Consider the following 21,316-nt stretch of genomic DNA (forward strand, 5'->3'; position numbering starts at 1 on the left):
AGCTCCTATCTACAACAAGAGCTAAGAGCTCATATGGCACTTGTGACGAGGCAAGAAGAGCTAAGAGCCAAGAGCTCATATGGTATGAGCTCTAACAAAATTCTAAGAACCAATAGATTGATTTAAAAGGAAAATCAGAGGCTTAATGTCGGTCAGGATTTAAAATAAGAGCTCTGAGTCACGATGTCCTTCTAAATATCAAAATTCATTAAGATCCAATCACCCACTCGTAAGTTATAAATACCTCATTTTTCCCCTTCTGTTTCAGTTAAATGGTCCTTGTGTTTCAGGAACTTTTCCAAAAAAAAATTGGGGAAAGTAGTCAAGCTTTAGCACAGAGAGCAAGGTATTGAGGAGGGGGACAACCCTTTCATGTACAGAAGCATTTTTTATTTGTTTCGAGTTTTAATGTTGCTCCTTACTTTCAGGTTAAAAAAACTATTTTTTATTAAATCTCTGATCGTTTTCTGATATTGCTGGTAAATCTGGCTTACCCTCCATGGAAAATTCCCTCCCCCGAGGAGAACTATTCCTTGGAATTTTCGTCCTATGTAACCCCCTTCCCCTTAAAATTCCCTATGGACAATTCTATCCTCATTGAAATCCCCCTCCCATGCAAAATTTCTTGCAGACGTTTCAGCCTGAAAAATCCTCCTTAGCATACTTTAATAAAAAAAAAAAGGTAAAATTCCAGTTAATTGACTTCTTGCTGTCTTGGAAAGGGTTTAGATTAGGAAAATGAAACTTTCAGGGGTGAGTCTACTGGCTAAGTATGTTCCAGGAAGCTATTTTAAAGTACCCACCTCCGCTCCTTCTCCTTCTAGAGGGCCCTGAAATTTGCCTACATGACAGGTCTAAGCCTATTGAAATTTTGACAAAACAATATTTTACCTTAATTTTCTGTTACTAGTTGCTTTTTCTCTGCCTTTAGTTCTGAAAATACAATTCCTGTTATTTAAGTAGAATTTTGAGCCATATCAATGTTTTTTTTCAAAATTTAGGAAATGTATTTGCATGTCTTTAAAACCTTATAAAATGGAATCGAGCAAAGTTATGAAGCTGAAAACAATTTTGTTGTACTTCAATTAAGCAGATATATTTTGCAAAGTTTCACTTTTATTTCACAAATATTTTTAAAGGTCATCAAAGGTCAGGGCCCTCTAGAGGGAGAAGGAGTGGAGGTAGTTGCTTCAAAATAACTTCCTGGGGCATACTTTAGCCTGTAGATTCATCCCAGAAAGTTTCATTTTCCTAACCTAAACCCTTTCTGAGATAGTAAAAAATCAATTAACTAGAATTTTACCCCAAAAAAAAATTGTAATCAATTCCCCCATCACTCTAGAAATCCCCTCTTCCATGGAAATTTATTCCTGGAAATCCAAAAAAGCTGAAAATAGCCCCACGATAATTCTGCCAGAATAATCTGCAAATGTAAAATTGTCAACAAAGAGAAGTAAGACTAATAAAAAGAATTTTCTATCAGAATTCTGTCAAATCCCTTTAGTGTAAAATTTTCCTAGAAAGTTCACCTCTAGAAATTTTCGTCCCACAGAAAATTATCCCCTATAAATATCCCTTGCGCAGAAAATTCACCTCTCCTCTTGCTCTTGAAAAATGTCTTTATCCTTAAGCCTACCTGTAACAAATACTATATAAACAAGGCAGAAATTTCATGACTTGGAGACTTTTCTCCAGGGGCTGTTGGGAGGTATGTTGCCCAGAAGGCATAATTACTGGGCTTTTCAACTCTGCTGAACAAAATGGCAGTCTCAAAATTTTGATAGGACGAATTTGGGAAAAGGGGGTGGGAGGGGAGCTAATTTCCCTCCAATCTTTTTGGTCACTTAAACAGGGTACTAGAGCTTATATTTCCTGTTCAAATGAGTCCTTTCTCAGTGTTCTAGGACTATTGGTTTGATATGATTACCCCTGAGGAAATCAAACAAAAAGACATCCATGATATTTCTTCTGGCAAAAAATAAAAATAAAAAATCCACATGTTTGCAGACAAGAACTTGAAACTTCTAATATAGGCTTTTTGGATATGGTTAATCTGATGGTGTGATTTTCATAAATATTCCTTGACTTATAGGGAGTGTTTCTCACCTTTTTTGAACGACAGGCAAATCTTCTCAGGCTTTTAGCTTTTGATGGTTAACACTAAACTGAATGAGCTTTTTGAAATTTGGAATCAGCAAATTTAGCTAATTATTTTATTATGTCTTTTGATACCAAAATTCTGTTTTCAGAGTTTCGGTTACTATTGTGCTGCATTGTTCATTACTTGAAATTTGCAAAAATCTTTTAATTACAAAAGATTTAGATTTAAATGAAAAAAATTAAGATTACAAAAGATTTAAAATGTTTTTTTTCTTTTCCAATGAAGACTATGTCAATTAAAAAGGGACTGAAATCAACTTCAAAAGAACTTTATCTAAAAAAGAAACTTTATGAGGAAAATGAAATAGTAAATTTAATTTCTTTGGCAAATTAAACCAAAAATGGGTAGAAATAAGGTTAAATAATTTTTCAAGCTTTAAACTACCACAAATCAATATCAGTAAATAAATGAAACACAAAAAGAACAGAAACTACAATAAATAGCCTAGTCAGAAAGCTTTTAAAAGTGCTAAAAGCTTTAGCATAAAGAGCAAGGTATTGAGGGGGGTGACAGCTCCTTCACATACACAATAACTTCAGTTCATTTTGGATTTTATTGTTTCTCCTTACTTTCAGTTAAAATGTATCTTTTTTAAAAATTAATCTCAATAAGAATCCAGATATTGACTTACTATTTGTGTTCTGGTTGATTCTTAATTTTGAGACAATTCTTTATAATAGTTGAATTATAATGCTTTGCATCGATTGGTAAGGGAAAAAATACCGAAAATATATGGGCTGGAAATCTGCATAATCTTTGGGGTTCTATAGGGTCAATAGAATTCTAACCAAATTTTACAACCTTGAATGCAGTTAGAAGTAGTCACAGTCACTGTGTCAAGTATTCACAGCCACAGCCTTAAGTAGTTGCAGTCACAGTTGAGATTAACTGCACATGCAATTAGTTGCTCCAGTCACAATAGAATTTAGTCAAAATTGCAGTTCAAAGCAGTCAGTCATAATAGCAAGCGTTTGTAGTCACATGCAGTCACAAATAAAAGCAGTCAGAGTCACAGTTACAGTCATAAAAAATCGCAATAGCAGTAGTAGTTGTGGCATAAGTGTTAGTAGTTTGTAGAAGAAGTAGCAGTAGTAGCTATATCAAACCTGAAAGGTTTAATTAATAGGCTACCCCATGTCCTTTCTGAGCTGTTACTTATATGCCTCTTTGGCAACCTGCATGTAGTTAGTATATATTGATTTAGTTCAGTATCTGCCCAAACATTCCCTGAAAGATTCACTTTAATGTCCTTAGTGATCCCAGAGACAATGCAGACGCACCGTTTTAAGATACATATTTAATTAATCATCCCCTTTAACACACCCTGAAAGTTTCAGCTTAACACCTTTAGTCATACCAAAGATATTGTATATACACCCTTAAGACAAACTTGGATGGACAAACTTTCTTTTGATTTGTTTCAAAATCCCCAATAACATGCTTTGACAATTCCAAGATAACATCCGTGGTTCTTCTTAGGATATTGCACATATGCCCTTTTGACAATCTAGATAAACATAGTGCCTTTTGGTTTAATATTACATCCCCCCCTCAGCTTCCCATGAATAAAATAATACCCAATTCTGATCCTGAACCACTGTATGTATGCCATTTTGAGAACTTGGATGCATCTAAATCATCTGATTTGGTTCAGTAGTAGCAGTAGTAGTAATAGTTGTGTCCCCAAAACTTTCAGCTTGATACAATCAGTTGTTCCTCAGATATTGCTGATACATTTTTTGACAGCCAGCATTTACATAGTGGCCTGAAATATAGTATCTATGCCATTTACATGGTCTGTATAAATTAAAACTCTTTTGATTTAGTTCTATAGTCCTAAGATATCCTGTCCATGCCATTTTGACAACCTGGATGCATAAAAACTATGTCAATTCAGTTCCACAGTATAAGCAGCAAAAGCAGAAGAAATACAAAAAGTAGAACCAATAAACCTAGTAATATTACCAGCCCTAAAAAAGTTAAGATGAATACCTAAAGGCATTTCTTGGACATTGCTGATACAGACTTTAGATAGCCTACATGCATATATCATGTTTTGATTTGGTTCCTCATCTCCCTCAAAATCTCTGAAAGTTTCAATATAATTAAGTCATTCCTGAGATATTGCTGATACACACATTTGACAACCTGTATACACATATTGTATTTTGGTATAGTTCAATACTCTCCTCCCCAGTCCCTGAAAGTTTTACTTAAATACCCATAGCCTTAGAAACAAAAGTACTTATATTAGCAATGGGAGCAGTAGTAGTATTGACATATTAAGTTTTTAAATATTTCAACATCCCCTCAACAAAAGCTGAAAGTTTTCTTCAAGGTCCACCTCAACATTCCCTAAAGACCAGCAGTAGAAGCAGCAGTTGCAGGAATATGCACATTATGCCTTTTCATTACTTCAACATTTGTGTTTCAACTTAGTTCAACATCCCCTCAACAATTCCTGAAAGTTTCATCTAATTACCCTTAGCTTTAAAATAGTAGTACTAGTAGCTGCAACATTACTACTTCTTTAACCATAATACTCCAATCCTTAGTAGAAGCAGCAGCAGGTAGCAGTTGTAGAAGCATACACATTGTGCCAGTTGGTTAGTTCAGTAACAAACTCAATATCCCCTGAAAGTTTCAACTTAATGCTCCAAGCTGTTCCAGAATGTTGCTTATCCACCCTTTTGATAACCTCCATAAACATAATGCGTTTTGGTTAGTTCAACATCCTCTTCAATATTCCCTGAAACTTTCATCTTAAAACCCTTACCCTTGGCAGTAGTAGTAGTAGTGACACCAGTAATAGTGCCATGGCAGTAATAGTTGCAGCAATATGCACATACTGTCTATTGGTTAATCCATTATCTCCCTTAACATGCCTCAAAATACTCAACATGTCCTAAAAGATTCAACTTAATACTCCATATCTTTCCTGAGATATTGCTGATATGCCTTTTGACAACCAGCATACAAATAATATTTTTGATCTAGTTTGATTTTCTTCTCAATATTTACTAAAAATTTTAACCTTAATACCCTTACCCTTAGCAGAACTAATACTAGCAGTAGTAAGATATGCGACACTAGCATTAGTTAGCATAATGTCATAATCTATTCTGTTCAGTTGTTTTGAAATTACTGAATGCCTATTAGCCATTAACCTACTTAAGGCTTATGAGAAATTTGCATTAGTTGAAACAAAATCATTATCCTAATGTAAACTGGGTTGGGGAAGGATTGGAATGGGAGTGACAGAATTGTTTGTGATCTGGTTGATTCAACATCTTATTTGCTTGTTATCGTTAGTTTGTCAGGAGCTCAAAAGCAGAAATCTTAAGCCTTAAAGAAGGAGAAAGAAGCAGAAACATGATTTTCTCTGAGTAGACAAAAAATCCAGTTCCTTGTGATTTATGAACCAGGGAAGAGAATTTTTTGATGCCTTGTCATGACTGGTTAAAAGTGAATCTGTGCCTGTTACTATTATAATTCATTTGGTTGAGTCTTTCCAATCAGTATCTAAGGAGGAGAGAGTCCATGGCCAAATAAATCATTCCTTTAGTTTGGCAATGTTAGAACTGCTGTAGAACAAGACACCTTTACTTGGCCCCTTCAAGACCTTTCAGGGGGGAGCTGACTTTTTTGCTATTGATGAAATGGTCCTTCGTTTAATCATAAACTCTTCAGTATATTACAAGGAGGAAGTTTTGGTTCTGCTGCCCAAAGGTTCTCTATCTATATCATAATTTGTCACTTAGAAGCCATTATGGTTTGAAGAAAGTTCAGCATCATTTGAGAAACTTGTTCTTCTTCAAAAATATTTACTTCATTGTGAGAAGGTATTTGGATTCTTGCATTAATTGTCATCTTAGGAAACCCCAAACATCCAATCTAAGGCACCAATAAGGATCCCCTTGATAAAAACAAAGTATTTATTGTTATATATTATTCAGTCAGCTGAACTGTAAAATTGCACAGATATTGTCTAGTAGAAGCAGAATGAAAAAATTACTCCTTTTACTTGTGCTGGGTGTATCAGCAGAGGCTCCACACCCTACACCATAGATAAAAATACAAGGCAAATTTAATTTGCCATAACTAGCAGAATTAACTTGGAATGAAAGTTAAAACTGCAGGTGTAAAAATGGCTTTTAAGAATGTACCTTTGGTTTACTGGTTTAGGTTCCACAGGCATATTTACTTCACATAAAATAGAGGAGACTAAGGACAAACTGAGTAGAAAATCTTCAAATGTATCAAGCTAAGTGCTTACTAACATAGCTTTATGCAATATGGTGAAAGAACATTTAAAAAATCAAGCTATGTATTCACTGTCATAACAGTGGAATTATAGCAAAAATATGTTAATTACAACTATTCTGCATATTACCAATGAAGTAATTTTCAACACACCTAATTCTAGTCTTCTGTCTAAATCACTCCTTTTCATATTGTCTGGTCTATCTTATTCAGGCTACACTGTTTGTTGTTAGAGTTTGCAACATTTGCCTATAATAGTCATTGATCCTTTATATATTAAGCATCAAAAACAGTCATTTAGTATTATATAGAAAGAAGTATAAAGCCAAACAAAAGTCAATACCATGCTGTCTCTCATTATGTAGAAAATGACAAAAAGGCATAGACAATGACTTTATGTATCTCATTCTCTTATAGAGAAAACATAAATACAGACATAGAGAGGGCTTTTCATACTTTATTCTATGATAGAGCAAATATGAATAGGGTTACAAATGGGTTTTTATACCTTATTCTAGTACAGAGCAAACATGAATAAAGTTATACAGATGAATTTTTTAGTTTTCTTTATATATTATAAAATTTATGTAGGAATATACAAAACATATTTTAAACAAAATTTGTCTAGTATATTTTTACAATTTTGGTTCCCCACCCCTCTAGGTATCTGCAAAAATGGGGAAGAAGGGGTCTCTGAGCCTTTGAATTGAGGTAGATCCCATTTATTTTCAATTCTGGGCATTCTTAGCTTTCTCTCCTAAATTGATCCCCTCCCTCAGAAATGAGAAAGGACAAGTCTCTGAGCCTTCCCACACAGACATTTTTCTTCTGAGCATTTTTGGTCTTCTCTCCAAAACAAACAGCCCCTCCCCCCTGACCCTATACTATTTTACAGAAGTTGTAATGTCATTATGGCAGGATAACCTATAAGACATTTTGTTGTTGTCTTTATATAGAACTGGGGCAGTATAATGTCTTTTGTATGACTTTAAGGTCATCATCTATAATACCTACATTGAAATATGTTGATTGTGACAAATTATACCAACAGTGGGTAAAATTCTAGTTGATTGACTTCTTGCTATCTCAGACAGGGGTTAGATTAAGAAAATGAAACTTTCAGGGATGGGTCTACAGGCTAAGTAAGCTAAGGAAGGTATTACACAGGTATTATACACTAAGGTATATACAGGCTAAGTAAGGAAGGTATTTTGAAGTACCTAACTCCACTCCTTCTCCCTCTAGATGACCCTGACCTTTGATGACCTTCAAAGTATGTGTGTTATAAAAGTGAAACCTTGTGAAATAGATCTTCTGCTTGAATGAAGTATAACAAAATTGTTTTCAGCTTCACAACTTTGCTCAATCCCAATTTATAAGGTTTTAAAGATATGCAAATACATTTCCTAAATTAAAAAAAAAAGAAACATTGACATGGCTCAGAATTCTACTCAAATAACAGGAATTGCATTTTTCAGAACTAAAGGCAGAGACAAAGCAACTGGTAACTGAAAATTAAGGTAAAATGTTGTTTTGTCCAAATTTCAGTAGGTATAGACTTGTCATTTAGGCAAAGTTCAGGGCTCCCTAGAGGGAGGAGTGAAAGTGGGTACTTTAAAGTACCTTCCTAGGACATACTTCAGCCTGTAGACCCATCCCTGAAAGTTTCATTTTCCCAGGACATACTTTAGTCTGTAGACCCATCCCCAAAAGATTCATTTTCCTAACCTAACCCCTTACGAGATAGCAAGAAGTCACTCAACTAGAGTTTTACCCAACAATGATATAAAACCAAATATACATTTCTGCTTTAAATATGTATTGCATACTTTTACAGACAGTTTCACAACATATACGGAAAGCCAAAAGCTATTTGTATTACTTTTTCTATACTGTCCTTAAGAGAAAACAGTTTAACCTATCTTGGAATTGGTTTAGGTTAGGAAAATGAAACTTTCAGGGATGGGTCCACAGGCTAAAGTATATCTGGGGAAGGTATTTTAAAGTACCTACCTCCACTCCTTCTTCCTCTAGAGTGCCCTGACTTTTGATGACCTTTAAAAATATGTGTGTTATAAAAGTGAAACCTTGCAAAATAGATCTTCTGCTTAATTGAAGTACAACAAATTGTTTTCAGCTTCATAATTTTGCTCAATCCCATTTTATAAGGTTTTAAAGATATACAAATACATTTCCCACATTAAAAAAAAACAACAAAAACATTGATAAGGCTTAATATTCTCCTCAAATAACAGGAATTGTATTTTCAGAATTAAAGGCAGAGAAAAAGCAACTAGTAACTGAAAATTAAGGTAGAATGTTGTTTTGTCAAAATTTCAATAGGTATAGAACTGTCATGTAGGCAAATTTCAGGGCCCTCTAGAGGGAGAAGGAGTGGAGATGGGTACTTCAAAATACCTTCCCAGGACATACTTTAGCCTGCAGACTCATCCCTGAAAGTTTCATTTTCCTAACCTAAACCCTTTCCAAGATAGCAAGAAGTCAATTAACTAAAGTAAAACAGTTCAAAATAGGGATGAAACCTTTTTATTGACAGTGAATAGATATAAAATTATTTAACTGGATATTTTGAACACATATATATATTCTATACATCTAATTCACTGTCAATAATATATATTTAAACATATAACATATATCTATTTACTGTCAATAAAAAGGTTTCATCCCTATTTTGAACTGTTTTACTTTCATCATGAAAAGGCAGTGTGGTCTTCAAAGTTATCTAGGCTACATCAATTAGGCCTAACTAGAATTTTACCAAAGTTATATTTATAACTTTATTTATGTTTGCTCTAAAATAGAACAAGATAGGCCAATATAAATTCATCTGTGTGACACTTTTCTTATTCTATAGGCTATAGGCTAATTAAAAAAGAGACAATATTTTCTTTTGATTACCTTTACACTGCTTTCATTATATTGGTAATTAACAACATTCTATTATCCAGAAATAAAGAAACAATTTTCTATAGCATCAAATGTTGTAGGTAACCCTGCTGTGAAGTCATTTACACTAGTTTAAGATAATTTGGCCTGTAGCACAAGACTCAAAGAAAAATTTTTCTTCTTACAGCAGAAAATTTTCTTGTTACTAAGAAATTGTATGAGCCTTCGACGAAATAGCCACTTCTAATGCAGCTACTAACAAACTTGCTCATTTGCTGGTCCTTGGAAGTAGGTTACTTATAAGCGGCAATTTCCTATCTGAATAGATTGCCGCGCGGTTTTCAGATAAAAACATTTTTCATTTTGCCATTTAATAGCGTGACTATGAAAAACGAACCGCATTAGAAGTTACCTTTGAATGACAATTATATTTTTTTTAAAGCAAGTTTTCCCAAATGAAAGTAATAAGCGGAGATAAAGCTTATAAAGAGCAAAGATTATCTGTTCGTGTTAAGTCTTAATATTCTATAGACTTCTCTTCAGAACTAAGGGTCATTATGCTGACGCGTTTCTTGCTCAATATCTTCCTTTCCTAGTTAAAATTTGGAAGTTGTTTTCTTTTTATTCAGCGAAATCTTCTTTATATTCTAACATACACCAAAAATGCATTTATGTTTAGAAATCAGAGTGCTTATAAAGCTTGTGAGAAGACTCATGTCCCTGTAACTAGCTTTAAAATTGGATCCATTTTAGTGCTAATTCTTTTCTTCTATTTTTCTTATATTGATTTGAGATGTATCGGATCGTAATTTTTGTTTTATTTTGTTTGTAGACATTAGTATTTGTCACTGGTTGGAAGTCTCTTTCAGTTTTCTTCTTTGTTTTAAATTTTTCTTTTACTTAGTTCAAATTGCATTCTTTATCTGAAAGCCCGTCATACAAAAGACAGAGCTAAAGGTGAAAAAAGAACAAGAGAAAATTATGATAAAGACAAAAACTAAACACTTCAAAATTCAACATAATTTCCACAGTTTTCTATGTTGGCTCAAGTGACCAAAGATAGTCAAGTTTCAACATACGGGATTTTTATATAAAAAGTCGTTTTTTGTATAGATATGATAGGATCCATCATTTAAAATTTTCTTACAAGATAATAATTGAGGAACTGTGTGGGGAAATCTAGAAAATATTTGGTGAACCAAATTTTTTTTGAAATTTTTTTTTAAATGAAATTGAAATTTCTGAATTTGTGAATAGTTTCCAAAAATACACATAATGCGGTAAGGTAAAGGAAATGAAAATGCCTTTGCGCTGGATAGCACAACTCAATTTTTGAAAATCGTCTACATAGCAGATGAGCCACAAGTTAAGACTCGCAATCGAGACAGAAAAAAGATCAGCTGTATAGGCATAAGAATTTTCAGTATTAAATAATAAAGGGAAAGAAACAGTGCCTAAACGGTTACCTTTTCAGTGTCTATATAAATATTGAGACAAGATGTGTGGTGCAACGCAGTGTAAAACGCTTAAGCACCTTCATCCTTAGATAAAGAATAAATCATAGTTAATGTTAAGGGTGGATATTTATTAAGGTTTCAGAAAAGAAAAGACTCACACTCCTGTTTTGCGACAGGGAGTAATATATCAGCGTAAATCAGAGAGTGAAATGCCTGAAAGCACGATGTAACCTTTTACTACAAAACATCTATGAGAGGCAAGTTTTCATATGTATTCTGACTTAAAAAGTAGCACCTGATACAGAAAACTAAAAACGAAAATAAGGGTATTTTACTATAAAACGGGATTTTTATATAAAAAGTCGTTTTTTGTATAGATATGATAGGATCCATCATTTAAAATTTTCTTACAAGATAATAATTGAGGAACTGTGTGGGGAAATCTAGAAAATATTTGGTGAACCAAATTTTTTTTGAAATTTTTTTTAAAATGAAATTGAAATTTCTGAATTTGTGAATCGTTTCCAAAAATACACATAATGCGGTAAGGTAAAAGAAATGAAAATGCCTTTGCGCTGGATAGCACAACTCAATTTTTGAAAATCGTCTACATAGACTCAATTTTTGAAAATCGTCTACTTATTTTAGGCAAATAAGTGAAAAATAAGAAAGCCTTTTGAAGCATTTGTCTTTTGAAGCATCCAGTAGAATAATTGGAATGGAGAAACCTGCTAAGAGGTACTATAAACTAGTTTAATAAGACAAAAAGACTATTCTCTTGCCGTCTTTCTTCTGGTATAAAGCCATATACCAAATAGCCAGCCAGAACCACTCTTCGGAAAAGTGTTTTTGCTTGTTCAAGCTCCGTTATCGCACTTTCTTGATTTTGTGATTTCTTGAGTTCTCTTCACATGTTTCCTTTTTTCTTTTTTGCATACTAAAGGGTGTAAAGCATTACTCCAGGGAAAACCAAAATGTTTGTTGAGAAAGTTTTTCATAACCAATCTTAATGGAACTTTTAATGCAAAAGGTTGAAGTGTAATATTTAAGTATATAGGATTAATAAATAAAAATCGAAAAGAAAAATTTATTTAGATAGGTAGTTCACTTTTTAAAGCTGATTGACCTAATATTTTTTGACCCCGACAGTGCTTGGACTTAGTTTATTTAGAAGTTTTAGTAAAAAAAAGATATTGCCCTTGTTATTTACTATTATCTTATGCATTGAGTGAATTTTTTAATTGGTTTTCGTTTAACTTTATTTTTTTTAATTTGTTTGTTTGTTATAGTTAACGTTTTTCCTCTTCCAATCGCTTGAGACGTCTTGTTATATATGGATGAAATTCACTTGATTATATATTTTCTTCCGACCAACCTTAACCTGTTGTTTTCAATATCTATTTTCTTGGCTTTCTTCGTTGATCAAGGATACTTCGAAAGTTAGACTTTTTATTCGTCAAGATGTATAGAAAACTATTAGGGATTTTCTGGAAACGGTATTCAACAGCTTTTTTTTTAGCAAAAGTTCGTTGATGAGCAATAGCATTTTTAGGAACAAAAGATGTTTTGTTAGCTAACATTTTCAATGAAAAAAGAAATTGAGATTGTTGTTTGTCAAACTTGTTGGATTGATTCCTGCGCAGAATTTCAAGGATTAGTATCACAAGGGACAGTTTTTCTGGTTGTTACAATTTTAGAAGAGGAACAACAGCCAATTCACCATATATGTTTTTCTATTAAATGTTAGCTTAATCTATTACCTAATAGAAGGTTCTTCCTCCCAACTAAATGAAGCAAGGAATTTTTATCTAATTTAACTGAATTTTTCAAAATTTGCTGAGAGAGTAAAAAGGTTTGTAAACAGTAAAGATTACAGGAGGTACCATGATTTTTTTCGAAAGTAGCAAAACAATATCCAATTGGTTTCGAAATATTATTAATTATTTCTAATTACATAATAAAAATAAACGAACAGTAGTGAAACATCCTATACTCTGCATTAAAGAATTTTGAAACTCGTATAAAACCAAACAAACTAAGCCACTCTTTGTGAACCCGCATTCTCACATACGCAATGACAAACGTTTAGCGCATCAGGACGAGAAACTGTTGTTGTAACAACCAGGGAACTTCCCAAACTAAGCGCTATAGATAGGTGTCATGTTTGGAGAAACCTTTTGCTTCTGTTCATAAAAATATATATATATATATATATATATATATATATATATATATATATATATATATATATATATATATATATATATATATATACATATATATATATATATCATGAAAAGAGAAATCACCAATGCAACAGCACAAACACAAAAAAAAACACAAAAAAACAAAAAAAAAACAAAGTATATATTTATACTTTGTTTCCAATAATAATATAAACTTGTACTCTCGCAAAAGTTATTGTTTACCAAGAATTTGAAAGTCAAAAAGACTATTATGTGATCTGAGCATATTTGAATTACTTTTTGGTCTCCAGTTGCCTTCAAATGGCTCACAGAACTGTTATACTAATTTTAATTACTATTTACTGTATGCCTATTCAGGGTGAATATCCCGCATGTTTATGAGGGAAGAAGGGTCCATATCTGGAAAGCCAAGGGGCATAGAATATGTAATATTTTTTTTCTGCACATTATTGGGGGAGAAACTGCCGTCCTACTTACCCCTCCCGAACGACGTCCCTGTATCTATCCACCTTATATACGCTAAGATTGAAGATAGATATAATAAAGAAGTGAGAATGCTCATTTTATACATTTTGAAAAGCCTATGCTGCTTTGCCTCACACAGAGACTACCTGTCGGCTTTGCTCTCAAGAGCCGTCGCTCTCAATTCTTTCATCGCTGGCACCAAATTAGTAATTCAAAAATCAACTGATCAACGTTACGAAACAATGTTCAATAGACAGCGTTAAATTTTTCAACTATTTAAAATTTTGCAGGCATGAGCCTCACAGAACTAAGGAAAGAAGAATATGTTGAAGCAGAGTGAGAGGAATATAGTTTATTTCTGGGTAAAATTCTAGTTGATTGACTTCTTGCTATCTCAGAGAGGGGTGAGGTTAGGAAAATGAAACTTTCAGGGATGGGTCTACAGGCTAAAGTATGTCCTGGGAAGGTATTTTGAAGTACCCACCTCCACTCCTTGTCCCTCTAAAGGGCCCTGACCTTTGATGACCTTCAAAATATGTGTGTTATAAAAGTGAAATCATACAAAATAGATCTTTTGCTTGAATGAAGTACAACAAGATTGTTTTCAGCTTCACAACTTTGCTCAATCCCAATTGATAAGATTATAAAGATATGCAAATTCATATCCTAAATTTTGGAAAAAATCATTGATATGGCTCAGATTTCTACTCAAATAACATTAATTGAATTTTCAGAACTAAAGGCTAAGAAAAAGCAACTAGTAGCCTAACTGAAAATTCAGGTTAAATGTTGTTTTGTCAAAATTTCAATATATATAGACCTGTCATACCTTAAAATTACCTTAAATTGCAGCTTGGAGCAATATAAGGATTATCCATCCTTGTGATGCTCCATGAGAAAAAAAAGAATTTGTTTGGTATAGATTGTGGCTGTTAGATTAGACTCTTGTGGAGGGCTCTGCAGCTTCCCAATTGTAAAGGAACTCCTGGCAGAGCCATTCCCTATCAAGGTGGGACTTGAACATGTCAATTGAAGTAGCAGAAACTGTTTCTTCAGAGAGCTGGTTCCACATATTGATGATTCTTTGGCTGAAGAAGTGGCTTCTATGTCTACTTGTGGAATGCTGCATGGAGAGCTTCAAAGAATGTCCTCTAGTACCAGAATGCAAGGGCTGTGCAAAGAGACTGGGAAGGGTATTTTTAGAGAGGATTTTTTTGGTTAAAATAATGTCACCCCTTTTCCGTTGGTATGTCAGCATTGGCAGCTTCAAATGACGTAGTCTTTCTTCGTATGGAAATTTATTCATGTTGGTAACCATCTTAGTGGCACAATGCTGGACATCCTCAAGCAACTTCCTATCTTTTTTGAAGAAAGGGGCTGCCAATGACATTCCAACCTCCAGGGGTGGACGTACAAGCACCTTATATAACTTCATAAGAACTCTAGGGTGTTGGCTGGAGATGGTTCTTTTATGATACCAAGGGTTTTATTGCAGAAGATGAAACAGACTTAGCATGGCTGCTAAACTTTAATTGGTGATCTACAATAACCCCAAGATCTCTTTCATCAGAAACAGCAGAAAGGAAGTTGTCTTGAAGGAAATACTTATGATGCTTGTTATTTTTGCCAAAATGAATTACATGACATTTGTCAACATTGAAAGTCAGAAGCCACATGTTAGCCCATCTTACTAGACTATTAAGATCTGTTTGAATTGATTGCTGGTCAGAGGGAGTTGCCGCTTTTCCAACTAGTTTTGAGTCATCAGCGTAAAGGGTAATAAGATTTGAAAGAAGGGTGGGTAATTCGTTAATATAGAAGTTGAAAAGTGTTGGTCCAAGAATAGGGCATGCCACTTAATACAGTTGTGGGAGAAGAGAAATGAGGAGTTCCTTGCAAATCAAAAACTCTGACACTCTGTGATCTTTCAGAAAGGAAGCCCATAATCCACTGTACAACACCTTTGTTGATACCTGCAGCCCTCAATTTGATTATGAGGAATTCATGACAAACTTTGTTGAATGCTTTGGACAGATCAAGAAGAATCATGTCAACAGGAAAACCCTCATCAAGCAGTGTAGTCACTAATTCATATGTTTGGATAAGGTTAGTGTCCACAGATCTACCAGATCTGAAACCATGTTGTGATGTGGAAAGGATATTATTGACCTCAAGATGTTCAATTAGAGCTTTATTAACAAATCTCTCAAGCACCTTAACAACTGCAGAGGTGATGCTTATGGGATGGTAATTCTCTGCTGAGTCTCTTTGTCCCTTTTTATGGATCAGGGTTATATAAGATGTTTTCCAATCATGTGGTAGTTCCCCATTTTGAAGAGATAACTGGAACAGCATGCACAGGGGGTAGCTGAGAGCTTTTCGACACTCCCTAAGAAGACGTGGATGAACACTGTCTGGTCCCTTTGACTTATTTACATCAAGCTTCTCAAGGCTATTGAAAACCATTAATTCACCTACTGACAGATCAGGCATAGGGAAAAGCACTTCATACAATGGAGGATCTGGTGAGGAGGTGCCTGAATTTTGGGTAAAGGCAGAAGCAAATTGTCATGTAGGCAAATTTCAGGGTTCTCTAGAGGGAGAAGGAGTGGGGGTGGGTACTTTAAAATACCTTCATAGGATATACTTTGTCTTGTAAACCCATCCCTGAAAGTCTCATTTTCCTAACCTAACCCCTTTGTTAGATAGCCAGAAGTCACTCAACAAGAATTTTACTGATTTCTGATATCAGGGCTAAGATTAATCATAGAAATATTGCCCAGTATTGTATTTAAGCTAGTTAGAACAATTAGGCTCTAAAGATTTTGAAATCTGTCAGCCTAGACTATACATTTGTGCCAAAATTCAACAACTATGCTACTGCTAGGTAGTAAAATTCTTGTTTGGTAGTAAAACAGTTTGGTAGTAAAATTCTATTTTGGCTACTTTTCACTATCTTGGAAAAGGGTTAGGGGGTGAGCAATATTTGACTATTAAAGTCATTGATCCTTTATGTACTAAGCAATAAATATTATCATTTGCTTTTATATAGAGAGGACTATGAAGTAAAAAAAAAAAATAACAATATTATGTTTCCTCTAAACATAGCAAATGATAAAAAGTCTTCTGTATGACTTTTTAAATATCGATTTATTGTAGAGAAGTATGAACAAAGTTATACAGTTGATGGTAAATATTTAGTTTTGTCACAAGTGCTCTAAGCTGGAAACTTTGCTGTGAAGCAGGTTAGTTTCTAGTCTAGAGCACTTAGAAATGCTAATTCAAGAAGCACATCCATTTCTGGTTGATGCTCCTCCTCCATAGGGCAAACTAAAAATGTGTAAAGTGGGCTTGCTCACAGGTAACATTACCTATAGAGCAAAGCATATCAGTTCATGAGCTATGTGGGCAGCAGGGTGAGGTCTGTATTCTATGTTTATTTAATAAACCTTGTTTGAGGTTTTTTTTTTAGTTTTATTGGTCTTTGTTGAATAAATATAGAATACAAACCTTGCCCTGCTGCCCACAGGGCTCATGGACTAATATGTTTTGCTCTATAGGCAATGTTACCTATAAGCAAGCCCACTTTATGCATATTTAGTCTTATTAGAGGGGGATTTTGAAAGTTAAAAAAATGGATTTTCTTCTCTAATAATGACAAAGAAACAATATATGATCATGAGAATCTTGCAATATGCAGTAATACACACTTTAGACAGCTTGTGATGAAACTAAACATTTACCCAGATGACTTTTTGGTTTTCTCCTTTAATTTATATGATCCACTAAAAGATAAAGCTTTATGTTCATCACAAGGTTCTGAAAATGCATTATACTGCATATATCAAGATTCTCATAATTCCATATTGTTTCTTTGTCATTATTACAGAAGTTTTTAGCTTTCTAAAATCCCCTTCAACAAAGTAAAAATGCATAAAGTGGGTAGGGTTTTGAAGCCAAGGGAAATGTTGGGGTTAGACAATATGAATAAATAACAACATAAAAACAATGCGCAATCATCAGAATCTAGCTATATGCAGTAATTAAAAAAAAAAAACTCACAAAAACCAAAATATCCTCCTTTTGAACTTTTAACACCACATAAGCTTGCCCTTGACCAAGTGCAATTTTTTCTGAAAATAGGGTTGCAATGATAAAAGATCATGACCATAACAAACAAGGCTTAACTAATCAGACCTTGCCCTGCTGAGTACAGGGCTTATGAACTAATATGCTTCATTCTATAGGTGATGTTACCCATAAGCAATACTGGACAATGCACTGCCTACCTTTCATAATATTTATCTAATCACTCTGATTTGCTGGTTCAAATTTAAATCACAGGCCAATGTCACAACAGCTGCCTTTTAGTTTGCCCTATGAAAGAGGAGGGTCAACCAGAAATATATGTGCTTCTAGAATTAGCATTTCTATGTGCTATAGTATAGAAACTATGCTGCTTTGCAGCATAGTTTCCAGTTTAGACAGTTTGTGATGAAACCAAAGTTTTACCCCCTAAAATGTTGTACAGAATAAATTATATTACCCCACTGATACATAGAGAAATCAACAAAAAGTCATACAGATGGCTTTTTATAGCCTAGGTCTACATAATAGAGCAACCTAAATAAAGTCATACAGATGACTTTGTTTGTCTTATTCTTTTATAGAGCAAACATAAGTAAAGTCATACTGATGGCCTTTTATACCTCATGCTGTTATAGAGCAAACATGAATAAAGTTGTACAGACAACTTTTTATGCATCACATTTTCATAGAACAAACATGAATGAAGTCATACAACTGACTTTTATACCTTATATGTATGCAATTATATTTTTATATTTCTAGAGAAAAGATGATCATTACTTAAATATTTTGAAAATCCAGCTGAGGCCAGCAATAACTCCCTGATGTGAATCACTGTAAAGGAGCTTGCAAAAATAAACTTCAAAAGCACAATAGTATACAAAAACACTGGAGTTTCATGGTGGGTGAATCCAGCATTCAAACCAAGCAAACAATCAAGTTTTGTAATGATTTTATTAATAAATATGAATTTAAATTGTATTCATTTTCAAGTTGGCTTTGTAGAATATTTGTTCACTTGAATATGGTAACAGGTGTCTTCACTTTTATTTGATTCTAAATTAAAGATTGTCTGGGTTATCTAGTTCAAAAGAGGTGTCAGAATGTCAAAAATATACATGTTAAAAATTTGTGATGTGAAAAATGCTGTTAAAAAAATGCAATAATAATTAAACTTCCAGAAAAAGAGTAAAGGATGATGCATTAGAATATTGTCCTAATAAAAGCCATTTAATTGACTTTTTACCTTTTATTATAATAGAGTAGCCTAAATAGTCATTTGGAGGACTTTTTAATATAGGCTATGATTCTATTATCGAGCAGCAGGTCTGTGAATAGTCTTGCAGATTACTTTTCTGTTTTTTTTTTTTTAAACCTAAATGATGCACTAAAGTGTCATACAGAAGACATTATATTACCCTGCTCTCATATTAAAAAAAAGAGTCATACATGTGACTTTTTATATAGGGCTAGGATTCTATTATAGAGCAGTATGAATAAATCTTACAGATGACTATTTTGGTCATTAAAGAGAAAGATAGTATAATGTCTTTTGCATGACATTTTAGTGCAGCATATGTATATAAAGAGAAAAGTCATATGTGAGACTTTATTCATACTGCCTTACAATACAATGATGTATTAAAAAGTCATGTGTATGACTTTTTGAAGTTTGTTCTATATAGAAGTGGGGTAGTATAATTTCTTCTGTATGATATTTTAGTGCATCATATATTTCTAAGGAGAAAACCAAAAAAGTCATCTACGAGACTTTATTCATACTGCTCTATAATGCAGATGCCATTTTGACATCACAAATCTTAACAAATGTGACACCTTTTTTAAACTAGATAACCCAGACTTTCTTTAGTCTAGCACCAAATAAATGTGTACCTGTTAGCATATTCAAGAGAATAAATATTCCACAATGCCTACTTGAAAACAGAATACAATTTAAATTGACATTTATTAATGAAATCTTCATAGCAATTGATTGCTTGCTTGATTTGACTGCTGGATTCACCCACCATGAAACTTCGTTGTTTTGTAAACTATTGTGCGTATGAAGTTCCTTTCCAGTGATTCACATTAGGGGGTCTTTGTTGGCTTCAGCTGGATTTTCAAAAATGGTTAAGCAATGATCATCTTTTGTCTAGAAATAGAAATACATAATTGCACACATAAAAGTTATAAAAATCATATGTATGATTGACTTTATTCATCTTTGTTCTATAAAATGGGATGTATAAAAAGTCATCTGTATGACTTTATTTATGTTCTATCTGTAATACAGTGCTCGGACTCGCCTATAAATTCCAATAAATTCCTATATTTTAATGCACTCCTTTAAAATGCCTATATTTTGGCTAAAATCCTATTATTCCTATATTTTCGGCTGAAGAGCACTAAGAACATTGCTCATGATTTGCAATTTTCTGTCTTTTGGTGTAGATTGATAATTAATTACAACTGTTGAGCTTTTTGTACTTAACTAATGCTTTGTGCCTTGGTTATGCTGTTGTGTTGACTTAGTAGCCTATGTTTTGTTTTTTGTCATGTTGGGCCTGTCCGAAATGAGCAAAGATCAGTATATAGGCTAGCAGTCTCTGCTTAATGAGACTGGAGTTCTTGCGACCTATGTGTTTCCTGGCTGAACGCTGGCTGGCTGATGTGAATACGGCCCAGTTATTCAAATGGGCTTTTCTTAGATAGTTGATAATCAAGGGAAGTATAATAGACATGCACTGGGTAGGCTATATGCTACATTATGTGATCAATCTGTCCTTTATCTATATGGTCTTTATCCCCTTCTAAAGAAAAATGATGTTAATCAGATTTGTACTTTTTATTTCAGATATTGTAAATTTTTACTTTATCTCCCCCCTTGGTATAGCAATGGTAAGATAATTTGTAAGTTTGATGTCCCTGATATAAGTGCAAAGTTGGCCCTCCTGCATGGAAGATTGTCGGAATCAGCTTTTTATCGTTTATCGCCTCATCATCCTTTGGTCCGTCTGTTCGGTTAATCTCATTGTAGCATAGTGTTTTTATGGCACTTGGTATTATTCAAGTGACATATAGCAATCGAAATTTCTGTCGGCCTGTCTGTCTGTCGGTCCTGGTTTTGCTACTTAAGGCACTTCATGGTAAGCTAGGACTATTAAATTTGGCAGGCGTATCAGGAACTAGACCAGATTAAATTAGAAATAGTCGCTTTCCCGATTTGACTATCTGGGGGGGGTGTTTGGGGCCTGTTAATTCAGGAAAAATAGAAAAATGAAGTATTTTTAACTTACGAACGGTTGATCAGATCTTAATGAAATTTTATGTTTGGAAGGATATCGTGTCTCAGAGCTGTTATTTTAAATCTCGACTGAATCTGGTGACATTGGGGGAGTTTGGAGGGGGAAACCTAAAATGTTGGAAAACACTTAGAGTGGAGGGATTGGGCTGAAACTTTGTGGGAAAAATAAACACAAGTCCTAGATACATGATTGACATAACCAGAACGGATCCGCTCTCTTTGGGGTAGTTGGGAGGGGAGTGGTTGATTCTGACAATTAGAAAAAATGAGGTATTTTTAACTTACGAACGGGTGATCGGATCTCAATGAAATTTGATATTTAGAAGGATATCGTGTCTCAAAGCTCTTGTTTTAAATATCGACCGGATCTGGTGATATTGGGGGGGGGAGTTTGGGGTGACCTAAAATCATGGAAAACGCTTAGATTAGAGGGATTGGGCTGAAAATTGGTGGGAAAAAT

At 33.8% G+C, this 21,316-nt stretch overlaps 2 protein-coding genes across 8 annotated transcripts in view; both read left to right on the top strand.

Annotated features, from left to right (window-relative positions):
- Positions 1-21,316, top strand: part of LOC136040389 (BTB/POZ domain-containing protein 6-like) — a 396,184-nt gene that overhangs the window by 30,780 nt on the left and 344,088 nt on the right. The window lies entirely within an intron of this gene.
- The window catches only part of LOC136040386 (zinc finger protein 3 homolog), a 108,681-nt gene continuing 101,055 nt past the window's right edge, over positions 13,691-21,316 (top strand). The window contains exon 1 of one of the 4 annotated variants that reach the window (XM_065724645.1): positions 13,691-13,799. In XM_065724645.1, the coding sequence (XP_065580717.1) occupies positions 13,756-13,799 (44 nt within the window). In that variant the 5' untranslated portion in view covers positions 13,691-13,755. Of the gene's footprint in view, positions 13,826-21,316 lie in introns of all 4 variants that reach the window. The other 3 variants (XM_065724647.1, XM_065724648.1, XM_065724646.1) reach the window with 3 other exon arrangements.

The sequence above is a fragment of the Artemia franciscana genome, chromosome 20 (assembly GCF_032884065.1).
Source record: "Artemia franciscana chromosome 20, ASM3288406v1, whole genome shotgun sequence".
NCBI classification, from domain to species: domain Eukaryota; kingdom Metazoa; phylum Arthropoda; class Branchiopoda; order Anostraca; family Artemiidae; genus Artemia; species Artemia franciscana.